General features: G+C 42.8%; 1 protein-coding gene across 3 annotated transcripts in view; it reads left to right on the top strand.

Moving 5' to 3' along the window:
* HNF4G (hepatocyte nuclear factor 4 gamma) overlaps positions 1–4,218 on the top strand; it is a 107,018-nt gene extending 102,800 nt beyond the window's left edge. For all 3 annotated transcript variants that reach the window (XM_074985726.1, XM_074985725.1, XM_074985727.1), the window contains one exon: positions 1,506–4,218. In XM_074985726.1, the coding sequence (XP_074841827.1) occupies positions 1,506–1,624 (119 nt within the window). In that variant the 3' untranslated portion in view covers positions 1,625–4,218. The remainder of the gene's footprint in view (positions 1–1,505) is intronic.
* Positions 4,219–13,867: the final 9,649 nt, after the last annotated feature.

Below are 13,867 nucleotides of genomic sequence, written 5' to 3'. Positions count from 1 at the left end.
AAAATAGTCATGATTAAGCACAGTTTTAATTGTGGTGATAAACAATAGAATACCAATTGACATTCATTAAATATTTTGGATGTTTTTCTACATTTTCAGATACAATGCTTCAATTACAACACCAAATGCAAAATGTACAAGCTCACTTTATATTTTTTTAAATACAAATATTTGCACTGTAACAATGATAAACAACAATAGTATTTTTTAGTTCGCCTCAAAAATACTGTAGTACAATCTGTTGTGAAAATGCAGTTCACAAATATAGCTCTTTTTGGTTACACGACTGTACTCACAAACAAAACAACATAAAACTTTATCTTCTAAGTCCTCTCAGTCCTAGTTATTCATCCAACGCTTAAGACAATGTCATCTGAAAGCAAGCTATATATGTGCCAAATGTGCTATACATTCATATACCCCTTTGAGCTTTAGCTACCATTTCAGAAGACATGCTTTCATGCTGGTGACACTGATTAAAAATATAATGCATTAGTTAAATTTGTGAATGAACTCCTTGGTGGACAACTGTGTGTCTCCTGCTCTGTTTTACCCTCATTTTGCTATGTATTTAAAGTTATAGATGTCTCAGTTGATGGCTCAGCACATTATTTGTTTTAAGAACACTTTCACTGGAGAGTTGACAAAATGCAAAGGTCCCAAAATGAGATTTCTAAACAGAGCTACAGCACTTGGCACATAGTTTAAGAATCAGAAATACCTTCCAACATCTGAGAGGGATGAGGCATGGGAATGCTTTCAGAAACCTTAAAAGAGCAACACTCAGATGATTAAACCACAGAATCTGAACCAGCGAAAAATCAATCTTCAACTGGTGATACCTGACTCAGATGATGAAAATGAATATTCATTGGTCTGCACTGCTTTGGTTCATTATTAAGCAGAACCCATCATCAGCGTGGACACATGTGCTCTGGAATGTACTTGGAGCATGAATGCACATACTTCAGGTGAACATTGTAAACCAGAAGTGGGCATCATTATCTCCTGCAAATGTAAACAAATTTACCTGAGTGATTGCCTGAACAAGAGGTAGGACTGAGTGGACTTGTAACCTGTAAAGTTGTACATTGCGGTTATCTTTTGTACCTAATTCTACATTTGTAAGTTCAATTTTCATGATGAAGAGGTTGCACTCTAGTATCTGTATTAGGTGAATTGAAAAATACAAGTTCGTTTCTTTTTTTAAAGTGCAAATAGAGTAATAAAAAATAAAGTGATCACTGTACAATTTGTATTCTGTGCTGTAATGGAAATCAATATATTTGAAAATGTAGGAAACAACCAAAATATTTAAATAAATAGTAATCTATCATTATTTAATAACATGATTAATTGCACAATTAATCTCAGTTAATTTCTAATAATGCATTTACAATTAATTTTAATCCCTTGACAGCCGTAGTAGCATGTATATCATAAATATTTATTTAGACTGGTCAAGAACATAATGCTACATAGTTTTCTCTTAATTCTTTTTTCAGCAACTCCAGAAACTCCATTACCTTCCCCTCCTCAAGGATCTGGGCAAGAATACAAAATGTCTACAAACCAGGCTACTGTCATAACACAGCAATCAATTTTAAAACAAAAATCATTGTGATAATGTTGGGGTAATGTTGTTTTCTTTTCTCTTACATGCACTGTATGAATTGTTAGGACACCCAGATAGTGCAAAACTCAGGGTAGAAAATTAGGCCATTCCTTGACCCAAGCAAGTCAGGGACTTGTCTTATAATTCTTTTCTGTTAAAACTCAGAAACCAAGGTATGCAATTATGAATGATGGATTTTCCATACACTTGTGCATACGGGTTGTTTTACAGCATATGTATATTTTGGTAATGCCTTTGGATCATTAAATTGAACAGGTTCATTTTTATTTCCCATTTGTAGTTGTCATCTTGATATTGTTTGTTTTAGATCTGTAAGTAATTTCCTCTTTGAACTGTCAGTTGGCACTAATTGTGCTTGTTTAGCTATGAATGCTATAACTTAAGACATTGGTTAACACAAGCCGAGTGCTCATAAATAATGAAAGAATAGGTTGCTAAATAAAACAGGCGTAATACATTTAGAGTGAAAATACTTAATGGGTAGGAGGATTCAGTTCATTAAAATAAACCCTGATGTGGAGATTCCATGATGATGAAGTATGGCTGTACCACAAGAGTTAAATGTGTTGAATGATGGCTCTCATGTTCACCTATCAGTTTATGTGAATATGGTAAAATGAGAGAAACCACAACATGCAGCTGTGTGCTAAAAATGAAACATGGGTATAGGGAATGACTTTGATCATGCACACACACTGTGTTTGCTCACATTTGGAATGTATTACGATGATCTATTTACTGACTCCGAGAGAGGTTTTTGTGCTGCACTTTCATTCATGAATTATTGACATCACAAGAAAATTGCTACTTCGCACAGTCTGGTTGTTCATAAGAGGAATGATTTTCTCTTTAATGGAGACTTTCTCCCCAAAAGCTGCTAAAAAGTGCCAAATAATGTGGTCTGTTCCGTTATTTTAATGAAATAACACATTGGAGTCAGAGATTCAGCAAAGAGATGTGACCTGGCCCAAATACCTTGGTTTATTATAATATCATAAATTCATGCAATCATCATGGAGCCCCTAACTCCCTGACACTTAAAGTGGTATACACTCTACTGTAAAAAATATAAAGACACAAAATAATGTGAAACAATTAGAAAAAGTGTGAGTGCTGACTTTTAAACTCAGAGTGCTTTAATGGGGTGCACATAGGCCTAAGCAGTACGTGTGTTCCCTTAGGGTTTTCTGCAACAGTTGTACTTGTAGTTAAATCTGGATATAGTAGCTCATAATGGTGACCTTTTGCTTTTTTAAAAAGTGTTTTCCTTTTTATTGGATATTTTGCATTTTTTATGAATAAGCCTTTATTGCATTGCTTTGCAGAGCTGTAATGTCTCCTGTCTTATCTTCTTTATGATATGTATGAGTCACTTCTTGATGGTCTTGATTTTACTTCCCTTTGATGTCTAGGGGAGGTTTGCAATTAATTTCAGCGGAGGCAGGGTTGTGTCCCTTGAAAACCCCTGGAGAGAGAGCTGCTGACTCTGTGAATGCTCTGTGTCTAGAGCACCCACAGAAAAAAATAGTGGGTGTTCAGAATTCACCATCAGCCCCTGAATCAGGTCTTCCCTCTGGCCCCCAGCACCTCCTGCCCACTGACAGAACCCATGCAGCAGCTCCTCTCTCTGTTCCTGCTCCCTGCACCTCCAAGCTGCCAGGGATCAGCTGGTTAGCAGCATGCAGGAGGGGGAGGAAAAGGAAGAGGTGGAGCCAGGAGCACAGCAGGATGAAAAAGGGACAGAGTGGAGGCGGGGCCTGGAGCAGAGCAGGGCTCCAGCATCCCTGCAGGAAACAAAATATCGGCACCTCTAGAGGGAACTGAGTCCTTTTTGAAACTGTACTTCAGTATTTAGATACTGATAGGTGCTGAGCACATGCAACTCCCATTTAACACGGTCCATTAACTTCGCTGGGAACAGATTCAGGTCTATTGAGTTGAAGGTGCCAGATATTTCACAATGGAGGCCTCACCCATTTTGGATTCATTTTCCCAGGTATGCTTTGAGAATTACTGACGCAGAGCACAGCTTAATATGTTTGGGTCTTACACTGTATTTTAGACCAAGAATGTACAATTGGATGTTTTCACAAGCTGCCCGAATGTACTGGATAAAAGCATATACCGTAGTATTTTATCTTACTCAAGGATGTTATCTATTTTATACAGTACATTGCATTTTTTTTCAAATAAGGAAAACACTACTGTAATTTATTGGGATATGCTGATTTATTTTATAAATGTAACATTATTTTTTTAAACTTAATTATGCAACAATCAAAAATGATATCTTTCTTAAACCTTAAATTATATCAAAATGAAATCTCTTGTATGTCTGAACTGTGACATCGTGTTTGTATGTTGAACATTCAGAATAATGGGTGATTGAAATATTTCAGATGTATGGTTTTTCATCAATGCTCAATAAACAGATAAACTATGTATTTAGTAAATCTTTGACTATTTATATAATTACATAAAAACACTGAGATCATTTTATATTCTTTGTCGTATAAATAAATACAGAAAATTTAACAGATTTGCATCTTCACTATATTAAATCACACAATAAATATATAATAGCTACACACTGCTTGACTCTGCTTATCAAATTCCTTTTGTACTATGTAGCAATAGCTTTCAGTTTTTGATCCTAACCCAGAAAACCATTTAAACACATTCTTAGATCCATCTCTGTTGAGAAAGGCATTTAAACCAATGCTTAACTTTAAGTCTGTGTGCAATATTAAGCATGTAAGGAACCACCAATTTTGGATAGGGATAGTTTCCTGAATCATGGCTTTTGTAATTCTGCAGATTTCATATTTTTTAAACAGTCTAATTTAGTTTGGTAATACTTGAATGTTTAGAAGGGGTTTTCTTTTCTTTTCTCCTGCAACACACTGGAGAGGCCTCAGCTGGCGTACTGTGTCTAATTCTGGGCAGAGACTTAAGAAAGATGTATATACATTAGAGGTAGTCCTGAGGACAGGAACCAAACTGATCAAAGGTTTAGAAATCTGACCTATGAGCAAAGGTTAAACAAAAAGCTGCACACATTTGGTCTCCAGAAAAAGATACTGAGGGGGCACCTGGACCTTCTCATTTTAACATTCCGCATCTACACTATGAGATAATCTCAAATTTCAAGGCTTTAGTTCGATAATAAAATGTGACTGTCTTCACAGATAATACTGTTAACTTGATTTATTGAGCCATAATGCCAATTACAGAATATCAATATTACGGGATGGATATGGCGTCTATTTCAAATTTAAAGGCTCAAGTCAAGGCAAGTGTGGGAGCACCATGTATTTAATTATAATTTGTTAGTCTCCAAAAGTGTCTCATATGTATCCCAAAAAGCTACACGGTGACCCTCCAAGTATGCCTGCTTCATTGTGCACTGCTGACAGGTGTGCAGGAAGAAGGTCAAACTAAACCCACAAAGTTTGGATTGAATTTGAATTTGAATGAAAATTTGAATTGGAATTTAGCAGCCCAGCCCTGCAAATAAAAAGGGTGTCCATTATGAAAAAATTCCTGTGCCAATCATGTCATACAGCATCGGTAGCCACCACACGACCTCAGTAGCAATTACCGGTAGCCCTCTACCTCAATCATGAGCACTCAGGATAGTGATCTGACTAGCACTTCTCAGGCTTGCAAGAGAGCCCCAGCTTGGACCCACCAGGAGATTCTGGATCCCCTTGCCTTTGGGGAGACCAGTTGGTGGTCAGAGACTTCACGTGGCCAAGAGAAATGCTGCCATCTATGATCAGATGGCGCATAAGATGGCCACCCGAGGTTACTCCCGGGACTCTATGCAATGTCGAGTGAGGGTTAAAGAACTCCATCAGGGCTATCAAAATGTCTGGAAAGCCATCCAGTGGTCAGGGGTGGCTTCACAGACCTGCCACTACTATCAACATCTCCACATGCTTAAGGGAACAGCCTCACCACGGTGAATTACGACACTTGTGGAGGCCCTGTTATGGAGTTTGGGGTGAGCCCAAAGGAGCAGGGTGGCCTGGAGGCAGAGGGCAATGGAGAGAAGGAAAGGAGCAACAAGCAAGTGACAGAGGAAGTTGTTTCAGACAGCCCAGAGCTCTTCACCATCGACTGGAACTGGTCCCCCCCACAGCATTCCCCTCCATGCCGGGACCCTCCACGTCAGTCCCCTCCAAGCTGGTTGCCTTCATGCCACTCCCCAAGACCTCTGGAGCAAGCGGTTCAGGTAAGTCTTTATTCTTCATGCCAGAAGTGGGTTGGGGATGAGTATAGCTATAGGGTTTTGCATAGGTACAGGTTTGCTAGCTGTTCTTCTGTGCTCCTCAGAACAGCATGTTAATGTTTCTTGGGATGGAGCACTTTTCTCCTTTTTCGGGAACTCCTTGAAGGCCTCACCTAGGCATGCTTAATTTTTTCACGAGATTCTTCATCAGGCCTGACTTGTTTTAGTAACAGAGAGGTAGCCGTGTTAGTCTGTAGCTTCGAGAACAACAAGAAATCTTGTGGCACCTTATAGACTAACAGATATTTTGGAGCATAAGCTTTTGTGGGCAAAGACCTGCTTCATCAGATGCATGAGTGGGGGCGTGGTTTCAGAGGGGTATTTAAAGAATGGGGTCCCAGAAAAAGGAAGGGCCAGGGCTGACAAGGTCTATTCAGCAAGGTGGAAATGGCCCAGTATCAACAGCACTTACCAAAAGAGGAAAAAAAAGTCAGATCAGACGGGGGTGGGGGGTGGGGAGGGGATGATGTGAGCCTTTGTCAGAGTCTAATGGGGAGATATTAGCACCCAGTTTGTCTGCTCTGGGAGCTATATCTCCCCCATTAAACTCTGACAAAGGCTCACAATGTTCTCTCTACAGCAACGAAGGGTCCTGTGGCACCTTACAGACTAACAGAAAAGTTTTGAGCATGAGCTTTTGTGAGCACAGACTCACTTCTTCAGATGCTGGTCTTGGAAGTCTGCAGGGCCAGGTATAAATAAGCCAGAGCAAGGGCGGGGATAACAAGGTTAGCTCAGTCAGCAAGGGTGAGGCTTACTACCAGCAGTTGATCTGGAGGTGTGAACACCAAGGGAGGGGAAGGTGCTTCTGTTTTTAGCCAGCCATTCGCAGTCTTTGTTTAAGCCAGAGCTGAGGGCGTGGAATTTGCAGATGAATTGTAGCTCAGAAATGTCTCTTTGTTCTCTCTACTCTTTTCTATCCAGGTCTGGACTTCTTTCATGTGCACTGAAGCATGTGTGAATGTGCACCACAAACAGAAAAAAAGCAAGCTATGGACACTTGGCTAATCAATGGAGTGGCATTTTAATCTGTCCTGAGCAGCTGCCCAAGCACAGAATTTACAAGGAGCACTGGAGTCTGTCCTTTCTGGGCACAAAGGGGAAAATGTGGAAAGATGCTGGAGTACTACAGGCTCTCCAGTGGAGTTAGCAGGAGTCCACACTGCAGAGTGGTCAAGTTCGCAGCTGATGCGTGGTGCTCACTCAGACTTTAGTCTATACCACTGGTGGGATGGCTCACCTGTGTTAGAAGCTCCAGCTTAGAGTGTTTGTGTGGCTGGAACTCAAGTTAGGGTCAAGGCAGATTAACTTTGCAGTGAAAATAAGCCCTAAGGGTAGCGTGTTACTCTTGATATCCAGCTCCCAAACAATATGAGCAATGAATTGTTAATGTTGCAGAATACTGCTGTCTTCCATTATAATTATCTTATTTTCTTGTTTGAACAATAAAACTAAAACTAAAATCCAGCTAGATTTTTTTCTAAGTATATAGAAATCCTTCAGCATTTTTTTAAATTTAACCCATGCATCTTATTGTATGAATAGAAAGAAGCAGTCTATGCTCATATTTTAATGGCAAGCCATTTTTCTTCCTATTTTTTGACCTCCCCTTTACGATTGAATGAATTTTCATGGAAATGACTGTCCAACAAAGAGTTCCGTTTTTCTGAGGTTTTCCTTTTGGTAATTTACATAATATGATCATTTCAACATGAAGATTTTGCATTAAAAGACAATGATAGTCTTTCCAGCAGAGTTCATTCACTATATTTCCAACATCATCTGTGCTAAGAGATATTTAAGATTACAATGGTCAGAGACTCATGTGGTATAGATTCCAAAAAGTGGAGAGGATAGCAATAAATAATTGTTGTATAGAATTATTTTGTGTAGAATTTTCTTTGTCTTATTACAATTTTTGTAATGAAATTAGTCTTGATCTGAAATGCAATATATAGAATAGTATTTTAAAATGTGCAGATAGATGTACTATAAAATGAACTATGTTTATGTGCTTAATTGCTATGCTCTGCAGCATGGGCAGTGGGTGATCCCACAGTTTGCAGAGGCAAGCCCTCACAACCCTGTCCATTTTGCCCAAAGCCCTGCCCCCACCCCACACTGTGACCACTGCTGCTGGCCTCTGCCTAGCCTTCCTGGGCCCAGGAGTGCCAGAGATGAGAGTTGGAATGCATGGCCACAGCCTCCCCAGGCAGTACATGCCAGCATCCTACAGAGAACCTTTCCCCCCATCCTGTCCCAGCCTCTGCCACCACCACAAGAGCAGGCTGGAGGACAGAGCCTGGGAGACTCCATTGGAACGTGGGCGGAGCCAAGTGAGACAGCTTGGGAAGACTTTCCCTTCCCCTGCCTGTGGTACCTGCCACTCATGCTTCGGAGCAGATTTTTCTCTTTCAATATGCAAATTAATGATCTATATTTTATTTCAGTAGCAAAATTTAATTTAACTGCTTCATAGTCTGCGTTCCCTTTTAATCCTCTTTTTTGCATCTTGGCTAAATTTCATCCTATAACTAAATAAATGGAGCCAGATACTCCATTTCCCAGTTCTGTACCTACAGGAGGAGAAGCTGAGTAATCTTCCTAAAATGAAGGTTGCAGGGCTGCTGTCTCAAACTGAAAAGTCAAAGTTCATGATCAGTGTTGTGTGAAGGTATGGATAGGACATCTGAGGGTTCAGTGATGGAAACATTTGATACATACGACTGATATAACAGGCTCTGCGTAAAGCAGTGGATGTGATATACTTTGAATTTAGCAAAATTTTTTGATATGGTCTCCCATAGTATTTTGCAGGTAAGTTACAGAAGCATGGCTTGGATCAGTGGACTATAAGCTGGATAGAAACCTGGCTAGATTGTCAGGCTCAATGGGTACCAATGGCTAGATGCCTTATTGGCAGGCGGTATTAAGCCCAGTGCTCCAGGAGTTGGCCTTGCATCTGGTTTTGTTCAACATCTTCATTAATAATCTGGCTGATGGGAAAGATTTCACCCTCAGCAAGTTTGTGGATGACATTAAGCTGCAGGGAGAGGTGGATGTGCTGGAAGGTAAGGACAGGGTCCAGAGTGACCTAGACAAACTGGAGGATTTCCTAAAGATACTGGAGGCTTTCCAAAAAATACCTGATGAGGTCCGACAAGGAGTAGTGCAGAGTCCTACGCTTAGGATGAAAGAATCCCATGCACTGCTACAGACTGGCAACCAACTGGCTTAAGCGATAGTTCTGCAGAGAAGGACCTTGGAATTAGAGTAGGCAAGAAGGTGAATATGAGTCAATGGTCCTTGTTGCCAAGAATGTCATCCTGGGCCAGAAGATCAAGAGAAGTGATTAATCTCTTCTATCAATATTGCAGAGGCTGCATCTGGAGCATCACATCCAGTTTGGGGCCCCCCAACTACAGAAAGGATGTGGAGAAATTGGATACCGGTCCAGAGGAGAGCAACAAAAATGGTTAGGGGGTTGGGATGCACGACATATGCGGAGGCTGATGGACCTGGGCTTCTTCAGTCTGCAGAAGAGAAAAATCAAGGTGGATTTGATTCCAACCTTCAGTTACCTGAAAGGGAGTTCCAAAGAGAATGGAGAGAAGCTATTCTCAGTGGCTACCTCTACACAGGAGGCTTTTCCCTGGATAACCGGGCTTTTGTCAGGAAAAATATGGAGTGTGTACACACAAAATGCGCTTTGTTGACTGTTTGTCAACAAAACCTGGCACATCTACTGGTGGCATTATAACTCTCCATGTTCAGTTATAATGCCTCTCTCGACAGTGTTCTGTCAACAAAACAGCCATGCAGATGCTCCAGAGCCCTTTTGTCGACAGACTGGGCTTCCAGTTCACTGGGCAGCCCTGTTTGTAGAGCCTCCAGTTGGCCATTCTGTTGAGAAAAGGCCAGGCAGTCTGGCTTCTCTCTGTCAACAGAGTGGATTGCTCTTTCAATCCGCTTTTATGTGTAGACACAATCTGTGAACAAAGTTTTTCAGGGAAATCCCTTCCGACAGTCACTTCTGTCAGTAGAGGCTCCCTGTGTAGACATAGCCATTGCTGGCAGAAGATAGAAAAAGGAGCGACGGTCTCAAGTTGTAGTGGAGGAGGTCTAGCATATTGGATATTAGGTAAAACCTATTTCACTAGGAGGGTGGTGAAGCACTGAAATGAGTTACCTAGGCAGATGGTGGAACCTCCATCCTTAGAGGTTTTTAAAGCTAGACCTGACAAAGCCCTGGCTGGAATGATTTAATTGGGTTAGTCTTGGTTTGAGCAGAGGGTTGGACTACATGAACTCCTGAGGTCTTTTATAACACTGAACTATGATTCTATGAAAGAAGAAATTTTAATAAACTGCCAGTTGAAAAAGGCAGAATCTATAAAGAAATCAATAAGGTAGATTTAAAAAGGCTAAATTAGATAAGTTACTGTACATGTAGTGTTCCATATGAGAAAAAGTTGTTTCAAATAACAAACAAAAATGTAATACTTTAAATATGTTCATGGATAATTAGTCAAGTGAATTGTTGCTGTGAACCATGCAGCCACATCTTGCAGTGATCATGTAATTAGGTGGGGTAGAAAAGTTAACTAAGGGGTATTTTTATTAGAAGTTTAATTTAGATCCTGTACTTTTCGCAAAAATAAAGCTCCTGTAACTGCCTTTCAGGAACCGTTAGAAAAGTGTAACTGATGCAGTTCTGATGCAAAGGGGAGATAAGATGCCAGGAGCACATGCAGGGAATTTGAACACCCTCTACCGCTCTACGTCAGAGATGTATTTCAGGATGTCTCCCTTTTTTGTATTGCCAATGAGGGGTAAATTGTAAGGTGAAGATGAGTCCCTAGCTACCTTGGTGATGGGTGGATTAGAAATACCCATAAAGGACCTCTATTGCCTCTGCTCCGACCACCTGGGAGATGAGCTACTGCAGCATAGGGAACTGTCAGGGAATGGAGCAGAGTCCCTTCCCCTCAGTCAAGCAAAAAATGTTGAGGAGGAAACTAGTAACAGGAGCCACTTTGGAAGGCAGGAGATTGAAGCAGCATCTCTCTGGTTCTGAGGGAAGAAAGGAAGCGCCAGAAGTCTAGTCCGAGGATGGAAAAGCCAGAGTAAGGAAATTTTCACTTTGAAAACAGGGCCCAGAAGAAAGGAAAAGTTGCGTGAAAAGGACAAAGAGGAAGCTAGGACACTGGGGAAGTGGTCCAGGGAAAGATACTGAGAGGTTGGAGGAGACACAGCATGTGGCTGACTGCTATCTATAGGGTCCCTTGGCCAGGACCTAGTTTAGTAGACAGGCCCAGGTTCCTCAACCTTTGCCTTGCCACTGGGGATGTAGCTAGACAAGTGGCTGCAAAAGCCACAGAGAAAAAGGGATGGACAACCAACAGTGAAACCTTCCCCTGACACACTGGTGAAGTGAGTTAATTCACAGGACAGCCAGCAGGAGGTGCCACAGTGGTAAGTCACAACAACCATAAATCTTTTAGTGTTGCCTCAGAATTTAGCCCTTTCATGCTTCCTTAATATCTACCCAGTTTTGGGTTTTGTTCATGATACATGCATGTTCAGATTTAAAATGTACTGGAAATCTGATTACTAAATATACAGCCTAATTATGTAAGATAATAAGGCTATGTCTTGATGTCCAGATGTAGTTTAGAAGAAGGAATATTTTGATAACAAGGTATCTATGCATGATGACAGTGGGCAATACTGAAAATTGGGAAAATCTGAAAAATAGTTTTGATGCATTCACAGTCTCAAAGTTTATTGGCATATCGCAAATGTGAGAAACTCTAGCTACATGGTTCTGGTGATTGGCAATAGCATATAGAGCCTTTCAACCTTAGGTTGCCATTCACCATGTCAAATATAGAGCTGTTTTTTAATCTTATGTGAAATGCTGTCAGTTCAGTTTTTAATGACTAGCCCTCATGCACCCATCTCAAACTGGCATTGATCTGACATCCTTTCAGTGAGGCCAAATAGCAAATGCAGAATGAAGCTTGATCTATGCCCTCATAAGGGATGGCAAGTTACATGTGTCCATGGTGCCCAGGCTCCAGCAATATTCAGAACACAGGAGCCCAGCAACATTCAGGGCTGGGTCTCTCCCCCAGCTCTGCCCACTTATGTTATGCTTATAAGAAGCACACAGGATCTTTTGCAAGGGGAAAAAGCAATATGCCATGTTTATTGCAAATACAGCAGAGAAATTAGCATACATATTCACTCACAGAGAGAGAGAGAGAGAGAGAGAGTCTTGCAGCTGGTTTCATAGTTACCAGTCTCTGTGGTGCTCATGCTAGCTTACTGGATAATTAGAATGGGCCTGAGGAAGGAGACAGCTTCTGTTGGCCACGGTCCAATGCTTCATGGCCACACACACCTCACTCCTATGGTTGAAAGTCCTAACTTTAGTCTATGGGTTTTTGCTGTTTCATACTGGAGTCAACTGTAAACTGATATTTACCTTGCACCCCGTCTCTTTGTGCCTGGCAGCACGGGGGAGCAGATGGCTACTCATGCTTGGCGTCAGGCTCAGCAGCCCAGTTCTGGACAAAGGGCTCCCATTTTCTCTCCACAATATTGTACCAGCACATTCGGCAGGCTGACCTCCAGCCTTGTGAAGAAGCATCTAAATCGCCCCTTCAGCTGCTCAAACGCCCGCTCCACGGTGTTCCCGGCGTGGTTCAGGCGTGTGTTGAAATGGTCCTGGAATGGATCGGTGCATCTGGTTTAGGGCCTCATGAGCCACGGGTGCAGGGGATATAGGGCATCAGCCATGATGCGGGGGGCATGGTGATGTCTCCCACCAGAAGCTCCTGAGAGGGGCAGGTAGGTACCCTCCTGCAGTCTGCAGCTGAGCCATGAGTTCCTGAAACCCAGGCATCGTGGGCCTTGCCTGACCAGCCCATGCAGACATCCGTGAACCTGCCAGTGATGTCGATGAGGGCCTGGAAGACCATTAAGTGCTACTCCTATCTGTTTATGAAGGCCCCTGCATTATGGTCTGGGGCCTGTATGACGATGTATGTGCCATCAGCTCGCAGAAACAGTTGGGGAATCCCAGGTCCATGAAGCTGGCCAGGATGATGTCCAGGTCACCAACGGTGATTGCCCAGCAAGGAAAAGGGTGTTGATTGCCTGGACGACCTACATGGGGTGCAAGACAGATGCGTCCATGAGTGTGTGGCCTGGTGGTACCTGGCCCTGTGCAGTACACCCATCCATGGCCCTGAGCAGAGCCACACCTTGCTGGGTGCCCCCGCCCCATGGTGGGTGCGTGGCCCTGGCCTAGCTTACCTCCATCGGGAGTTTCCTGACTATGACGTTGCCTACCCCAAACTGATGTCCAACGGAGCAGTGGCTGTCTGGGGTGGCCAGCTTCCAGAGGGCAATGGCTACCCTCTTGTGCAGGGAGTGAGGGCCACATCCTGATGTCCAGGTGCTGGAGGGTGGGGGCAAGCCAGTGGCAGAGCTCTTCGAAGGTCTGATGGATCATTCTGAAGTTTTGCAGCCATTGGTCACTGTCCCAGTCCTCCAGCACGAGGTGGTGCCACCAGTTGCTGCTAGTGGGAAAGCACCAGGGTCACCAGATCACCGGAGTGAGGTGCAGCCACTGCCCTGGCAGAGGGCCTGCAGAATGGGGGCTATGCGGCTGGCCCTGCACTGCTGCTGGAGGACAGCCACCAGCAGCACTGCCAGCAGGCTGGCCACGGCTTGGAGGAAAGCCCCCTCAGGGAGCTCCTGAGTGTCCACGAAGGTCTCTGCAGTGGCTCTGCTGTGTGCAAAGGGTGTGCTGTGGTGTGTACAGCCTGGCAGCCCTGAGCACGTGCAGGGTGAGAAGTGATGGAAGGAGCCTTTAATGGAGCGGCTGGCTGTGACCCCAGAATGTCTTGTCAGCCATGCAACCCTGT

This window comes from Carettochelys insculpta, chromosome 2 (assembly GCF_033958435.1).
Source record: "Carettochelys insculpta isolate YL-2023 chromosome 2, ASM3395843v1, whole genome shotgun sequence".
Lineage (NCBI taxonomy): Eukaryota > Metazoa > Chordata > Testudines > Carettochelyidae > Carettochelys > Carettochelys insculpta.
This window is presented reverse-complemented; position numbering and strand designations above follow the sequence as displayed.